The sequence below is a fragment of the Biomphalaria glabrata genome, chromosome 10, assembly GCF_947242115.1.
Source record: "Biomphalaria glabrata chromosome 10, xgBioGlab47.1, whole genome shotgun sequence".
Taxonomy (NCBI): Eukaryota; Metazoa; Mollusca; class Gastropoda; family Planorbidae; genus Biomphalaria; species Biomphalaria glabrata.
The window spans coordinates 36,867,363-36,883,148 of NC_074720.1; the positions used below are offsets into that span (position 1 = coordinate 36,867,363).

General features: G+C 33.1%; 1 protein-coding gene across 4 annotated transcripts; it reads left to right on the plus strand.

Moving 5' to 3' along the window:
• The first annotated feature begins 273 nt into the window (after nt 1–273).
• On the plus strand, nt 274–15,611 carry LOC106058767 (zinc finger protein 271-like). Of its 4 annotated transcripts, none has more exons than XM_013216263.2 (4): nt 274–746; nt 7,137–7,410; nt 9,707–9,866; nt 11,066–15,611. In XM_013216263.2, the coding sequence occupies exons 2-4, from the start codon at nt 7,137–7,139 to the stop codon at nt 12,051–12,053; spliced, it is 1,422 nt and encodes a 473-aa protein (XP_013071717.2). In that variant the 5' UTR covers nt 274–746; the 3' UTR covers nt 12,054–15,611. The 4 variants fall into 4 exon arrangements, with proteins under 4 accessions (XP_013071717.2, XP_055900821.1, XP_013071718.2 ...); XM_056044846.1 differs by lacking the exon at nt 274–746 and adding an exon at nt 949–1,179; XM_013216264.2 differs by lacking the exon at nt 274–746 and adding an exon at nt 951–1,160.
• Nucleotides 15,612–15,786: the final 175 nt, after the last annotated feature.

Below are 15,786 nucleotides of genomic sequence, written 5' to 3' on the forward strand. Positions count from 1 at the left end.
GATTGATATATTTAGATCTTACTCTATAAAGTAAACTATATGTACGTGGTAGGCTACTATGATGTATATAAATTTTACAGTGAACTAATATAGATCTTATATAGGTAGGCTATATATCTTTTGATCTAGATCAGATCAGGTGTTTCCCAAGCAATTATTCCTTCGCACATTCTGAGTATTTAGCAGCAGAGCACTTTGTTTTTTTTTTTTTTAAGAAATTAATTCACGTGGTGGCTTACTAGTTAAATATTTATATATATAATATAGTTTGAGGAACATCTATATAGGCCTCCCGGAACACTATAGGTTTCCGCGGAACACAGTTTGGGAAACACTTATCTAGATTTATAGATAGGCAAAATGATGACATCCCTTTGCCGCTAGATGGCCCAACAACGATGATTTTAATGATGACAACAGCGATAATTACTTCCTTCATCGGAAACAAAATACATAATTTTAGATTTCATTCGGTTGTTATTCTAGATCTATAATATTAAGTTTTAAAATGAAGAAAAGTCTGCCCGAAAGTAGCTTAGATCTAGATCTATTATATCTAGATCTAGGCAGATGACGATAATTTACATTGCGGTTATGGGATTACAACTGCAGTGCTAGACAGAGTCAGCTAGATCACCGTAGTCGTAGATGAGATAACTTTCTGTTGTTGACAAAGACAGTAGATTTGAGTAGATCTTCTAGAATATCTAGTGAGACATCTTGCTAGTTGAACTGTAACTCAAAATGTAAGCATACATTTAGACTATTAACAATGATTGATTTATTTTAAGTAATTACACTACAGATTTTAGTAGTAACGGGGCCAGTTCCTGGTCTATTCCTTAAAATAATTGACCCGTAACTGTAACAATCTAGGCATACATACATAACAATATTTCGATTCCGCTTTTTTATTTTACAATATAATCAAGGGGCGTAACTCTTAAAACTAAACAATACCAAAACAAAAATCTTCATTCTAGATATATCATATAGATATCTAGTAATAGAGTCTAGATACATTTTTCTACTCTATAGATCTATAATATTAATTAAAAATATAAAATCTAGATCAAGAATGTAGATCTAGATTACATCTCTAGCTTAGATTTGTATTGATCCAGATTTATTTTTGTTAAGATTCTTAGAGACTTGAGTCAGTGAGTAACACAGTAATAAGTAATGAGTAACACTTTATTTTTTAACTTTAAACTTTAAGTTAATTTATAATTAAGTTTAACTTTTTTTTTTAAATTAGATGTAAGTTAACTTGTACTTTTACACTAGAGTCTAGTAGTTAGTAAATTACTCTAGTACACTAGTACTGGAGTAGATCTAATACTAAGTGAGTAATCTAAAATACTAAATCTATTATTATAATTATCTTAGAGACTTAACTTAGTTATTTAGACTTACTTACAGTACTTACACTTACATTTAATTTACATTTAAATATTTTAAATCAATAACACTAGATGACTAGATTTACAATTCGCCATTTCATTTGTCATTTGAAATAGTATTATTAAATTGAATAAATAGAGTATAATAGAGTAGATTATCATAGTTTTTATGCTATTCGAACACCTACCTATAGTATAGCCTCATAGGCATAGGCCAAAAACTCATTATTTGATAATCATCATAATGGTTTGGCAGAAAAGAAAATGAAGTATCAAAATCTTCTTTAGTTTAAAGGGAAACTCTGATTATTTTGACAATTTTTTTTTATATAATATGTGTTTTGATTTACAGATAATGAATATATATTATTCTTTTTTTTTTAATTTGCAATAATAACTTAGTAATTTTTGATGTTTTTCTTATGAAATTTTCCTGCCCATCCAAAATGATCAGATTTTCACCGGGTTACTATGTGACATCACACTAACCTATTAATTTAATCTATTGACTTATTGTATAACGGGACACCATACAGTAAAGTTTACATTCTCATAAAAGAAATGTATCTTCGTCTAGGCAGTTAGATCTAGATCTTGTGAGCAAAGAAAAAAATGTGTATTGAAAGTATGCTTGACTAACCACGGCAATGTGTATTTTCTCGCCTGACCACTCAACACACACAAACACTATCACTTGGTTGTCTTGACCGACTACATGTAGACTAGACTAGCCTTACACTGACCAGTTTGTTAGAAACACAATCTATTTACTTTTTAGGAAAATGTAACTTTTTTTCTCGAGATGGTTATCCTAATGCTTTTGGATCTATTTATGTACCATAGCTGTGGACTAGGCTGTCACTAAGCTTAACAGCCTAACAGTTACTGTAAGAATGAAGCAATACGTTTGGTTAAATATAGTTTCTTTTTCATTTTTTTAAGAAGTCTAGAATTTACTGACTAATTTATTAAATATAAATGTTTCTAAGCATTTAAATAAAAAATGGTAAAATGTTTACTATTACAACTTTTTACGCAGAATTTAAATATGTCAATAACTCAAATTTGAAAAACCATCGGAGTTTCCCTTTAAGGAGAATAAGGATGACTACTTATATTTGTGCCCCAAACCTATATTTGTTATAAATTATATTTAAGGTCAAGCAGACCATGTGTCTTCATTTTTTCTTCTTCGTCGTTCTCATTGTTATGTTGGAGTGTTCATATGACTAGACGAATACATGAGATGAACTGCGCAGTGGTTTCCAAATCAGGGAGCTCTCCATATAGTTTTCTTTCTATTGGGGTGATTTGGGGCCAATGTCTTATACAGGACTCTTGGTAAAGAGAGCAGTTTTGGAGGACGTGGTCAGCATTCTCTGGTGATACTCCACATGGGCAGATTTCACTGGTTCCAATTTTGAGCTTCCGGTACATGTGTTGTCGCATTCTGTTGTGTCCGGTCCTGAGTCGAAAGATTAGACATTGGTCTTGTCGGAATAGCTTATAGTAAGCGTCATCTTTCTTGTGATTTGGATGAGAGCTCGCCCATTTCTCATTTATTTTATTTACAATTAAATTCTTCATTTCTTCTGGATAGAGTGCAGAGTTTATATGTGAGTTAGTTTTCCCACTCTTGGCAAGTGTGTCAGCCTTCTCATTTCCTTCTAGTTGTATATGGGCTGGTATCCATTGAATAACAGTTTTTTTTGCTGTTGTTGTTGAGCTTTGTAAGTGCTGTTCTGAGGTTTTTAATATAAGAGGAATCAGAGTTTTGCAAGCTTTGGAGGGTTGTTTTAGCATCAGTTGGAAGTGTCTTCATTTAATTCAAACAAATTTTGTCACACACTTTTGATTCCAAACACCAAAATTTATTTCAAACAGTCTCTATATTTTGGCATCAATAAACTCAGATTTTAAATCTATGTTAATATAAACTAAATTTTTAAGATCCCCATGCATAGCCAGGCACATGAAATCATAAAGATGTTTTCAAATTATGCATAAAATGCATAACACAAAAAATACAAATTTGAACTCATTTATTCTACCAAAATTAGGTCACTGGGATCTATAATAATAACTTCTACACTGACTTTTAGAATTATTTTATGTTTGCATAATTAGATGTGTGTTAAATGGTTTTTTTTTTGTTTATTCATTTAATAAATACAGATGATCTTTTGTAGTCTAGTACAGACTAGGATGGCCATTCTTGCCTAAATAGCTGAATCCTCTATATTCTCTATATATAAATCTAGATCTATCTAGTAAGTTTAGATCTATTTAACTTCATTCAATGTATCAAGCTCACTCCAAACATTTCCCATTTATTCTCTAATTTAAAAAAATCAACAAACAAACAAATATAATATTAGATCATTAACATTGATGTCTCAAACTGGTTGTTTGGAATACATTTTGGTACAAGATAAACACCCTATTAATTTTTATTGTATGAAATCAAACAACTTGGCTTATGAATCAAATAAATCAGCTCCGCAAACAGAATAAATATTCTCGGGCTCATAATCTTCTAATAGACTTGGCCAACCAAAAAATATTGTCTTATCCCTAGGAAGAGGTAAAGTCATCCGGGTAACAGAAAAAAACAACACCCTGAGTTTGTCACAGTCTCAGTTGACATTGCTTGATTTAATATTCACGTCATATTAAGAGGTTAAAAGACACGTGGAATTCCTGATGTAGAAAACAGGAAGTAGAATGAATAAAGTTGACTTTGAGTTCAGTCAAGTCAGTCAAGTGGTATACTTTGGACCAGGTGGTCAAGTCAAGTGTACGAGGCAGTTATGCATTATTACTCTGTTAGTCGAGTTGTAACTTTGAAGTTAAGAAGTATCTTTTGGGCAGTTGATGCCAGTGTTCTTTTTGAGATATGTATTAGTATTATGGATTATTCTGTACAGTGTTACCCGCTGAGATGGGGACATGATTGGTAATATACTCTGGAGAGTCTAACATATTAGATACATTTGATACCGCTGTTATGCGGATAGGATTGTTTATTATTTCTTGACTTATAACACTAGCAAGGAGTGCAGTATTATTATGTTGTAAAATAAACTTTATATTTGTCTGCTGAAACGGACTTAAGTCAGTTTGTAGTATATGTGTTTGTCACGTGTCAAGAGTACTTCGGGAAGCAAGAACCCAGCATTTCATGACATTCGCATTCTTCAACATTACACCATTTAATCATTTACAGAGATATAAATTTAAAATTCTTTTTACTTACGTAAAAAGACAGCTAAATGGAAGGAAATTGGGTCAGAACCATTGGAAAATGGACACGCACATTATACAGCGTGCTAGTGTCATATTAAGTATCAAAATAAAGATGTAATAACCACAAAAACAGCAAGTTGTGCTGGTTCATGTCCGGAATAAATAAAGTACTCTAGATCATAGACCCCCTATAGATTTTACATCTAGATTAGAATTGATTTGATTTTTAGTAGCTTAGCTTAAGTCTTAATATGCCTATCTAAGTAGCTATCAAGCTAAAATCAGCTAAATCTATTTACATAGATCATCTAGTAGTACAACCGTACCAAGGTTATGTTAATCTACAAGTGTTTATATATTAGGATGTTACTAATTAAAGATATTAGTATAAATGTTGAAAGGAAGTGCACTATTCAATTTTTTAAGTACTAGATCTAGAGTCTATATTTTCTTTAAAAGTCTATAAAAATATGCATTATTGATAATAGGTCATCTTGGGGTTTATATTTTGTTACTTTTTTGTAGGAATTCCTAAAGGGTTGTTGCCACATTTAAATAAAATAAATTTGGTATCATCACAGAGCTGGATTAATTTTCTAGATCTTTGATATTTGAAAATAACATATTTTATAGGTCTATTCATCTAGGTTTAGTCTACGTTCATTTAGTTTCTGAAGAAAAAAAAATCGGGGCCACCTAGTCATTAGTAACTTAGATTTTAAGATCTTGATCTAGACTAGAGATCTAATCTACGTATTTGAAGTATTTCTACTTTATCTAAATCTATATAATTTTAGATATCTTTACCTTTACCTATCCCTTAGTCTGTTGGACCGTTGGGGAACCATGCAAGATTTGTCGATTGCTTTTTTCCATTCTGTCTTTTGCTTAGATAGAACCTCTTTCAATGGCAGGCCTGTCCATTCTTTTATGTTGTCTTCCCATCGCTTTCTCTGTGCGCCTCTTCTTCTTTTTCCTGATACTGTTCCCTGAAGGAAGGTCTTTGCTAGCCCTGAAGACCTTGTAATATGGCCATAGATTTTTAGCTTGCGTTTTTTTGATAGTTAGCAGGTCATCATCTAGGTCTAGATATACTATATACTACTAGTTATAATGAGTAATAGTTTAACCAGCCTAGATTCTAGACTTATGTTTTAATTCATTGTCATTGATTATGGTTGAGTATGAATTGGATTTGAATCTATAGATCTTATCATCTAGAATCTGATCTAGTTTCATTGTCTAAAAAAAATATTATTTTTTTGTATCAACCCACACTACCTTTTATGGAGTGTCATGGCTAAGTGGTAATGGGCTTTGCTTTCTAAGCAGGGGTCTTAAGTCTGGTGAAGACTGGGATTTTGTAAAGTAGGCCTGCTAATTTTTTACTTAAACACTACCTTTCATATTTCTGACCTAATTTCCTTTAAAAGTAAACTGTTGATTAGTTTGACCTTTTAGTATAGCCGCAACTGTTCAGGCGACCTGTTCCTCTCTTTCCTCTTTTCAGTCTGGAAGCTTGTATACTTGTTGTATATATACTTTAATTAACAACATTTTTCTTCATTTGAAATATGTTGAGAAAAGTTTCAACATTAAATCAGCATTATCTTTTATAGTTTCAAGGAAAATTTATGAACAAAAATGCTCAGGATCACAAGTCTTAATTCATTTCATCATCTCTGCCTGTGGTCCCATCACTCTAATGACATTGATAAGCATTTGTGATTAACCTAAACATATATTTTTCAACAAAATAAGTCAAATAAGTTCATAATAAAAACTTTTTTAAAAAATTCAGTGATACAGATTTTGATTTATGTCATGAAAATGACAGACCATCGCACCTTTTTTTTTTTCATAGTGTACCTGTGACTAAAATAATGTGATTTGCTCTGCTCAGTCATTAGATCATCAAACATGTAGCTACAAATTAACATAATGCCTCAACTTTAAAGGCTCTAGGATAGTAGACACAAATTTTGTCTGGATTGCAAAAGAGAATGAAATTTTCTGCCAGTGATTTCATTAATCAGAATTTAATAAGTTTGCAAAATATTTTATAACAGAGAAATGTCATTAATTAATTAAAGTGAGGATTTTTTTTTTATTCAAAGTTATTTAACATTCATATGTATCAGATATTGTTTTGTTTTGTTTTGTAAACAAGTTTTGGAGGTTACTTCAGAAATAAAGATTATTACATCCTAGTATCAATCTCCTGAAGGATGGCAGGGGATGGCAGCTGGTAGGGTTTGAATAATGAACCATCAAGATAAATGTCCAAAGCGCATGCCATGCAGTCACCCATTATAGCTTCAACTCTCATTTGTTTTTTATTTAAAATAAACTTTCAAAGCATTAGGGTATTAACTTTGACATCTTTCATATGCTTACTTAAGATTCATGTTAAGAGGTGCTAATTTAATTAGACCGTTTATAATTTTTTTTCATTTCTTTAACTAGTCTTATTTACCATTGATACAGATGGAAGCATCAACCATGTCCAATAAGCCTGTTCATTCCTGTACCTACTGTGGACTGGTATTGTCCTCAGCCAATGCTTTGATGGAACACAAGCGAATCCACACTGGAGACAGACCTTTTTCATGTCATATATGCAACAAGAGATTTACCCAGAAGGCCCACCTCAACATTCACAAGCGCACACATACTGGGGAAAAACCCTACGCTTGTCACATATGTCATAAAAGATTTGCACAGTCGTCCCACCTCAGCAGCCATAAGCGTATTCACACAGGTAAAAGTCAAACAAAGAAATAGAACTTTACTTTTTTTACTTGATTAAGCTACTATGACTATTATTGAACGGACAAAAACGTAGTTTGAATTTTCTAAAACCAAATTTTGGATGAGTGGTAAAGCATTGGGCTTCCAAACAGACGGATCTCAGTTCAAATCCTGGTGACTGTGAAGATAGGTATTTTGAAGTTCAGAATTTCAGCTTTTAATGGGTACCTGACATATGTTGGGGAAGTAAAGGTGATTGGTTGTTTGTCTGGCCACATGACACTCTCATTAACCATCAGTCATAGAAATAGATTGACTTTACATCATCTGCCCCATAGATCACAAGGCCTGATAGTGGTTCATATAGCTTCCTTCATATATGTAAAACACATTTAAAAAAAAATATTACCATTTAAATATTATTATTAATGAATGACATCATGCACTTTTAAATACAATTAAGTGAAAGCATTATTTTAAACTGGCAATGTTTTATTATGTTAATGGCAAGATTTATTTCTTTTTTCTTTGAAATGACTTCTTTTTAAAAATAAATATTAATAACTTTCCCATTTCTGTTTTTTTAAATATATAGTATATAGTATTCACAGTTTTGTAATAATAATGATAATGTTATTTTTATTTAATACAATATGTATAAAACATATACCTAGGTCCTGCAGCACTGTGATTACTTTCACTATATATACAGTTGTATTATTATAGTAAAGTCTTTAAGATAAGATGAAAAATTCGAACAACATTCACACACGAAACACATACACATTCACAACCAGCGCTTTATGAATTTAACTTCTATGTACTTCTCGATAACGAAAGCTGATCTTGTAACACTCTGAAAGAAAGTGGGATAAAGGAGTTTTTAAATCTTTCTGTTTTAGTCCTAATGGAAAGGAGACGACCACTTGTTCAGATCTTATGTAACGGTGGTTTAATGGGTGCAGGTTGTCTTTAAGAATAGTGTGTTTTGGAAAGGCATCTTTCATGAAAAAGCTCTTCAAGAGATGGTAGCTGTATTCGAGTGATATGCTATGCTTTTTTTAATTAGTCTAAGTTTTTGTGCTAGTGAAGTATTACCATACCAGCAGGTGATGGCAAAGTTAATTAGACTGCTGATGGTTGCTGTATAAAAAAGTTTAATAATTGTTTTGTCAATGTTAAATTTTCTTAACTTTCTGAGATAGAAGAGTCGCTGGTGAATTTTTGTGTAGAGGTTTTGACACTGTCACTCCATTTCAGTTTGTTGTTGATGTTTGTTCCTAGATATTTATATTCTTGTACTTGTTCTATGGGTTGATTGTTTATCTGAATTTCTGCAATATGGTCTTTATGTTTCCTAAAATCAATAATCATTTCTTTAGTTTTCAGAAAATTTAAAAATAGAAAGTTATCTATACACCATTGGTAGAAGGTGTTAATTGTTGAATGGTACAGATTTTCATCACCCGCAATAAGGCCAATGATTGCTGTCTCGTCAGCAAATTTTATGATGGGAGTGTCAGCTGATAGGCTCTGAATGTCATTTGTGTATATGATATACAATACTGGTGACAGGACGCACCCCTGCGGCGCTCCAGTGCTAAGCTCTCTCGTGCCTGACACATGCCCATTCACTTTTACATATTGTGGGCGTTTGATAAGAAAGTTTAGAATCCAAGCTTGTATGTTTTTGCTAAAGTTCAATTCAGATAGTTTCTGTATAAACAAGGGGATATTTTTTTTCTTCTTTCTAGATACTTCTTCAATGAAAGTTATACCTTAGTATTTTCTTTTGTTCAAATTGATCTAAGGAACATACAATTATTGAAAGTGCTTAAAAGTTGAAAATCCAGTATCATTAACTACCATTCTGAATACCAGATTATGAAAAAAAAGCCAACTCTTTCTGCTTTCACAAAACAAGTAGAATTCCCCTTTCAGACCTTGCAATCTATTGACAGAAGATGTAAAGGTCATTTGTTTCTGTGACCCACAGTTAAGAAGGGAGTCATGTGGCCAACACAACGACCAACCACCTTTACTTTCCCCAACTAATGTCAGGTACCCATTAGAGCTGGATGGACTCAGAGGCACCCAAAGAGCCCCAAAATAAAAAATCCCAGTATTCGAACCTAGGACCCCTGGTTTAGAAGCTAAGCGCTTTATCACTAAGCCACTGCACCTCCATTCTGCTTTCATAGTTAAGATATTTTACTCTCTTTAAGTGTGTACATTCAGTTTCCATTGTTCAAAGATTTCAAAACATATTTTTTCTTCTTTTTAACATGCTTCTCTTCTATCTGCAGGTGAAAAGCCATTTGTATGTGGCATTTGTCACATAGGTTTTACACAGAAACAGAGGCTAGATGCTCATCTAAAGAAACATTTAGAGAGACCTGGTCAGGAAATTGTTGTGAGGCAGAGGCTTGTTACAAACTCAAGGCTCACTGAACCATATAAACAACAGTAAGACTGATTATTTTTACCATCCATCTACTATTGACATTCCGAGATTTGTAAAATTGAAGTCAGCTCTATAGTTGTGTTAGATGTGTTTTTGTAAGTTTTCAGACAGTCTTTCAGAAAATTATTTCATCCTTGCCTAATCCTCCTTCAGCGAGCAATGTTCAAACCTGAAGCCATCTTAAGAAAATACCACAAGTCCATGCAGCCATCTCTTACTCTTTCTGTATGTCCTTTTATTTTTCCTTGTTACCTTTCTCCTCCCTTCCTTAACCCTAAGCCTTATGGCTTTTTTTTTTCCCCCTGGCCCTTCTCCCCCTCTCCCATCTTAAGCTTGGTTGTAACCTTTTTTTTAGTAAGACTATTATTTAACGGTTAAATATGGCTCCCTTTCATTTGCCCTGCACATCTTAGAAGAGCTGTTTAGTTAATGTGGAGCAAGGGGAGTAACTCAAACATTTGATGAAAGGGGAAAGTGATGTAATGTCTGAATCATGCTTCCTAGATTCTCACACAAAATGTAACTTAGTAATAGTTGTGTCCAAATTCTGAAAATCTTCCGCTAATAATTAAATAGTAGAAAGGCTAAATTTTTTTGTCCTGATATATATATATTTATATGATTCTCTTTCTCTCCCAATCAAGCCTTCTGCAAACACTGCTCAACACAACACATCTAACACAACAACTTGACAACAAAGAGTACTAAAATAATCTGTTACTTTAATGGATAAATAAAATAGCCAATACGACACAATTAGCAACACAATAAACTGACTACAAATGTTACATTGTACAATATTGCACTGCTGTACTGTCTTTCCATCTTATCCTGGACTCACACTGCTTCACTCGAGGACTCACTCCACCCCAGACTGACTTCATGGTAGACTAACAGTCCCGGTCTCCCCTCTTACCTGTCTTGCACTGCCTTACACACTATGTCTCTGGTCCACAAAGTCTTCAGATCACATGACCATAACACGGGTCATATTTACATACAAAATTCATACCAGTACTGTCCCTTGTCCATCGACATAGCACGCTAAACTGAATTACTGGCCTGCGTCACGTGTTAGCTGATTGTACACATTTCGCTGCCTATATGGTTACAACATCATACATACATACATCATAAGATAGTTTGTTTCAGTTTCCTAAAGTACACAAGAGTTAATCCTCTTCCCATTTTTCACTTGCAGCTCTGTCCAGTTGGATGATATCAGCTTTAAAAAGATGTCAGTCAGAAGCACATCAAGCATTCCATCTAACACTGACAGGTCCAGTATAGTCAAGACTGGAGATGGCTCAGAAAAACTTTATCAACACTCACTTGTAAAAACTGAACCACTTGGTGTTTCAGGGGAATCCAGTGGGGATGATGCAGACAGTTTGTCCGACTCAGAGAGGAGCCCCAAGTTATCAGCACCCAGCTTCTCTTCTCAAGGATTATTTCTTCACCCGTCCGGCTATGTAGCATACAGTCAAGCAGGAGATGACTTGACGGATGCAGATCCAAGCTTAGTTGTAAGCCCATCCGTTAACCACAGCCACAGGCGAAAGCCATCAGTGGTAAGAAAGAGATGCAGTGAGTCACCTACTAAGGTGTCTGCAGTTAAAACTAGCTCTTCACCTCTTTCCCAGAGGATTGCACGGGCAGAAAATGAGTTGAAGGAGGAAGATCTGAGTGAGAATGAAACGGATAATTTTAGTAGCCCCTGCGAGCTATTAAATGATAAAAATGACTCTTCCTATGTTACAAATAAATCTTACAATAATAGTCCTATGTCAGCACATAAGACACAAAAATCCATCCGAACTGTCAACACAAGATCTAGCAACAGAAGAACTATCAAGGAAGATAGAAACTTTGAGATGACTAATGGTTGTAGTAATGGTCAGCATGCTAATTCCACTGAGCAGACTCTCTCCGATATGTCACTAGTCAAAGTTAACAACAGGATTTCTTTGGTCAACTTTACAGCTGAAGAGTTGGTGGCTCATATGATGAAAAGAGACGATGTGAACAAATGTACATTCTGTTGCCTTATCTTTCAAGATGCTGCAATGTACCACATCCACCGCAACATGCACGACAAGTTTGACATTCGTAAATGTAATATGTGTGGGAAGCTGCTGCAGGATAAATATGATTTCACTGCACATTTTCTCAGCACACATCAAAATTAAGATCAACTTTTGGGGTGAACATAATTAAATATGCAATTTCTTGTTAAAGATTAAATTCTTAAGAAGTTTTTTTTTTATCAATACATTCACTTGCTATTTCTAATTATATGATTTTTTTTTTCATTTTGTTTTTAATGCTGAACATCTATCATAATAATTGAATGCCTGTGATACAAAATGCTATGCCAAAATTCCATTCATACAATTTTGTTAACTTCATTTTTAAATTTCTGAATGTGTATTTTTAAGTTAGTTTTATTGCAAATCATTTTTAAAACACCAAATATGCATATTTTGTTTCTTTAAACAAAAAAAATGTTTTTTTACATATTGCAAAGGTTTAAAAATATAAGTACTCAAGGATAACTGATAAGCTGTTATTTAATAGTCCTTATGTTGTTTTTTTAAAGCGTCATTGTGCTACTAGTCCAAAACATATTTTGTTTGGTTGGGAAAAAATGATTTCTGTCTTAATTTCTAAGTCAGGTTGGAATAAAATTGTGTTTTGTTTCTAGATATGCAAGCAAGATAATCTTTCCATACATACATGTTATATTTCTACTCATGTTTGGTCAATATAGTCATTTATTTATGCAATTCTGTTTATGTTAAGGTAATGTGTTGCTTTTTTTTTAAAATATTTTTACTGTGTTCATGTTTTAAAATGATTTGATAGAAAACATTGTGATGCACAAAATTAATCTCTATACAGCTTGCCCAAGCTCTTCACTAGCTCTTCTCCTTGAATGCAAAAACTAATTCAGCCTCCACTTTCCAGCCCCACATCAAAAGATATGTTACCGGCAAAGTGCAAAATGCAGGCATTCAGAATGCAAAGCGCAAAATAATTATCAATTCCTACTTTGCCTAGGCATTCTATTGAATGACTACAACTGCTTTAGGCAATGTATAAAATGTCGGAATTAAATAGATATTTATGGATAAATTGTTCACAAAATAAAAAGAAATATGAAATGAATAACAGGCAATCTGAAAATATAAAATATATTTATTATGTCTTTATTAATTAAAGCAACAAATAATATTTTCAAAAGTAATAATCATTATTTTAAAAAATAAAAATTTTTTGATTAGTTTCTACTAGATTACAAATAGAAATTAAAAGATTCATAAGCATGTCACAAATCACTGATAAATTAAAAAAAAAAGGAAAATAAAAATATTTAATTTTTCCCTTAGTTGCTACAGTGAAGGCCTAATGGAAAACTATAAATCAAAGAAAACAAAAACAATTTTTCTTTCCTAGGAGTACAAAGACATATTCTGGTATTTACTCCTTGTTGTAGCATGAAGGGCTAACATGGCATTTTGAATTACATTTAATTTGCTGTTTTATGCAAAAGCTTCTGTTCTTTTGTCTTATTGTCTTACTCATACACCATGGCTACGTCAAGTAGACTGAACTGTATCAGCTGATCAAAGAGGTATTTCCTTGTCAGGAATATTTGCAACATTGAGCACACTTTCTGACAAAGCTAAACTGTGATCTTGACAATGTGATCATCAGTGTCTTGGTTTCATTTTTTCTTGGCCTGAACTTCTAGTTGCAAATTTGCTTGCCTTTTACATTCTACCACATTCCCAAATGACTTCTGTATGGGCATTTTTGTGTTGGAAAGTGCTCCCAGGGAGGTCAATACAAGCACTACAAAGACAAGTCTCAAGAGCTCCTTCAAGGAGTGCAACATCGCCATTCACGGCTGGGAAGCACTAGCTCTCAATCACTCCTCATGGCGTGAAGCAGTGAGTCTCGGAGTCTCAAAATTTGAAGCAAGAAGAGCACCGAATCAACAAAAAGCTGAGAGAAGAAGCAGGCCTATCTGCAACTGACCATACCTACCCATGCCACGTATGCGGCCGGCTTTTTAAAGCGAGGATTGGACTTTACAGTCATCTTCGAGTCCATAGTATATGAGAAATGTGCTCATCTTTGATCACGAAGGAGGAGCTATATATACCACATTCTCAATGTTGAAGCAAAACATGCATAAAATATCAATCCCATAAGCTTCCATATTCTCACTGTTATCACTGTGCATGATACATACTTTCTGCACTTGTGGGTGCCATTGTTTTCCTTAAAGCAAACACAGTATGTTAAGAAAATGAAGGTTCTTAAAAAATCCATGTCTTCCATGCCACTTAGGTCTCCTGAATGGATTTAAAGCTTGTTAGTATCATGTACAGTAACAACTTTTGTCTTTTAGAAGCTGCAAACTTATGTTATGAGTTCAACATCCTTTACAACCAATGTTTCTTACTTTACCTAAGAGTAATACAATAATAATAAAAGTATTATTAATCATTCTATAATATGCTTAGTTAAAATAGGAAACCAAGGATTCATTTTGTACTTTGCCTGACATTTTTTAGGTATTCTATAGAATGACGGATTTCACACTTTGTCTGTAACATATACAATGCAACATAAACAAAATATATACAAACTGTTTAGGTGAATTTCTTATCGCCCAGAAGCAATCAATCTTTGGAGATTTGCATTAGTTGACAAATAATGGATCTTTCATCATTTCTAAATTAGAAACTGCAAAGATAATGTCTGCCAAACTTAGAACTGTCAATATATGTAGTTCCTAGCTTAGCTAAGTCTGCATGACGTTCCATGTAACAATGGTGGTGGTGGTCCTGGTAGAGATAGCCACCTGATATACTACACTCTTCTTATTCTTCAGACTCAAAAGACAGTTTTATTACAGTACAATAGAAAATGGTTGAAAATTGCAAAACTAGGGTTAGATTATATTGTAAAAACTAGACTAGCTTTTGAGTAGAAGTAGCGAAAGGTAAACCGATGTAAACAGAAAACTTTTGGGTGGCTTTAGAGATACTTGATGGCATTCGACGGTTCCCTCCGTTATTATTAAACTTCTTTTTTTGATATTCAGTATCAGCGTTAATTACCTTATATTGTTGGCCTTTCATCTGAAGTTCATGATTTGAGCGTTACCTCTGTTTGACTTATCTGCATAATAAACAGCGTTGAAGCGCCTAAAAACTGGCGACTACTAAATCTGATCATTGCAAAGTTATGACTTTCTTTCTGAGCCATATCTTTGATTTTTTTTTTTAATAAAATGATTCGCAATTATGACCTCTTTTTCTGGTTTGCAAATATATTGAGCTTTTTTTTGTTTTCTTACATTTTCACTACTACTTCTAGCTTAATGTTCCACAGTTGAAGTATTTTTATGAGACATTTTAATGTAATCTTTAATAATATTTTGGTACTTAGACTCTTTAAAGGTCATGCATCTTCATACAAATGTTTTTTTGGAATATATCTAAATGTCATTCACACTGCTTTTGAAGGTATACACTCCTCTTATCAATTGTTTTGATAGGAGGCTCTAGCTGATATTCCTCAATAGAAATTGTTATCAAACACTTTCATTCGACACATTGATAAATCACACACTAAAAATGTTTCACTGAAATAAAAAGTTCCACTTTTTTTTTGTTACCTATTCATATTTCTTGTATACAATGCTCTAATGAAATTAAATATTCAGAAGTATTTGTTGATGTTTTTATTTCCTCTATGGCAGAATTTAATTAATTGGTTAACATGCATGGCGCATAGAATGTTATCATCTTTTTTGAAGTAACGTCTGTATTTATATGATAAAAAGATGTTATGATCAGCAGTTTAAGTTATGTGACATAAACTGTAGAACTATTGAACTAAAACTAC

Coding starts and splice junctions, on each gene's coding strand:
- LOC106058767 (XM_013216263.2), top strand. CDS start 7,137: ATGGAAGCATCAACCATGTCCAATAAGCCTGTTCATTCCTGTACCTAC. Junction 7,411..9,706: donor CCATAAGCGTATTCACACAG/GTAAAAGTCAAA, acceptor TTCTATCTGCAG/GTGAAAAGCCATTTGTATGT. Junction 9,867..11,065: donor ACTGAACCATATAAACAACA/GTAAGACTGATT, acceptor TTTCACTTGCAG/CTCTGTCCAGTTGGATGATA.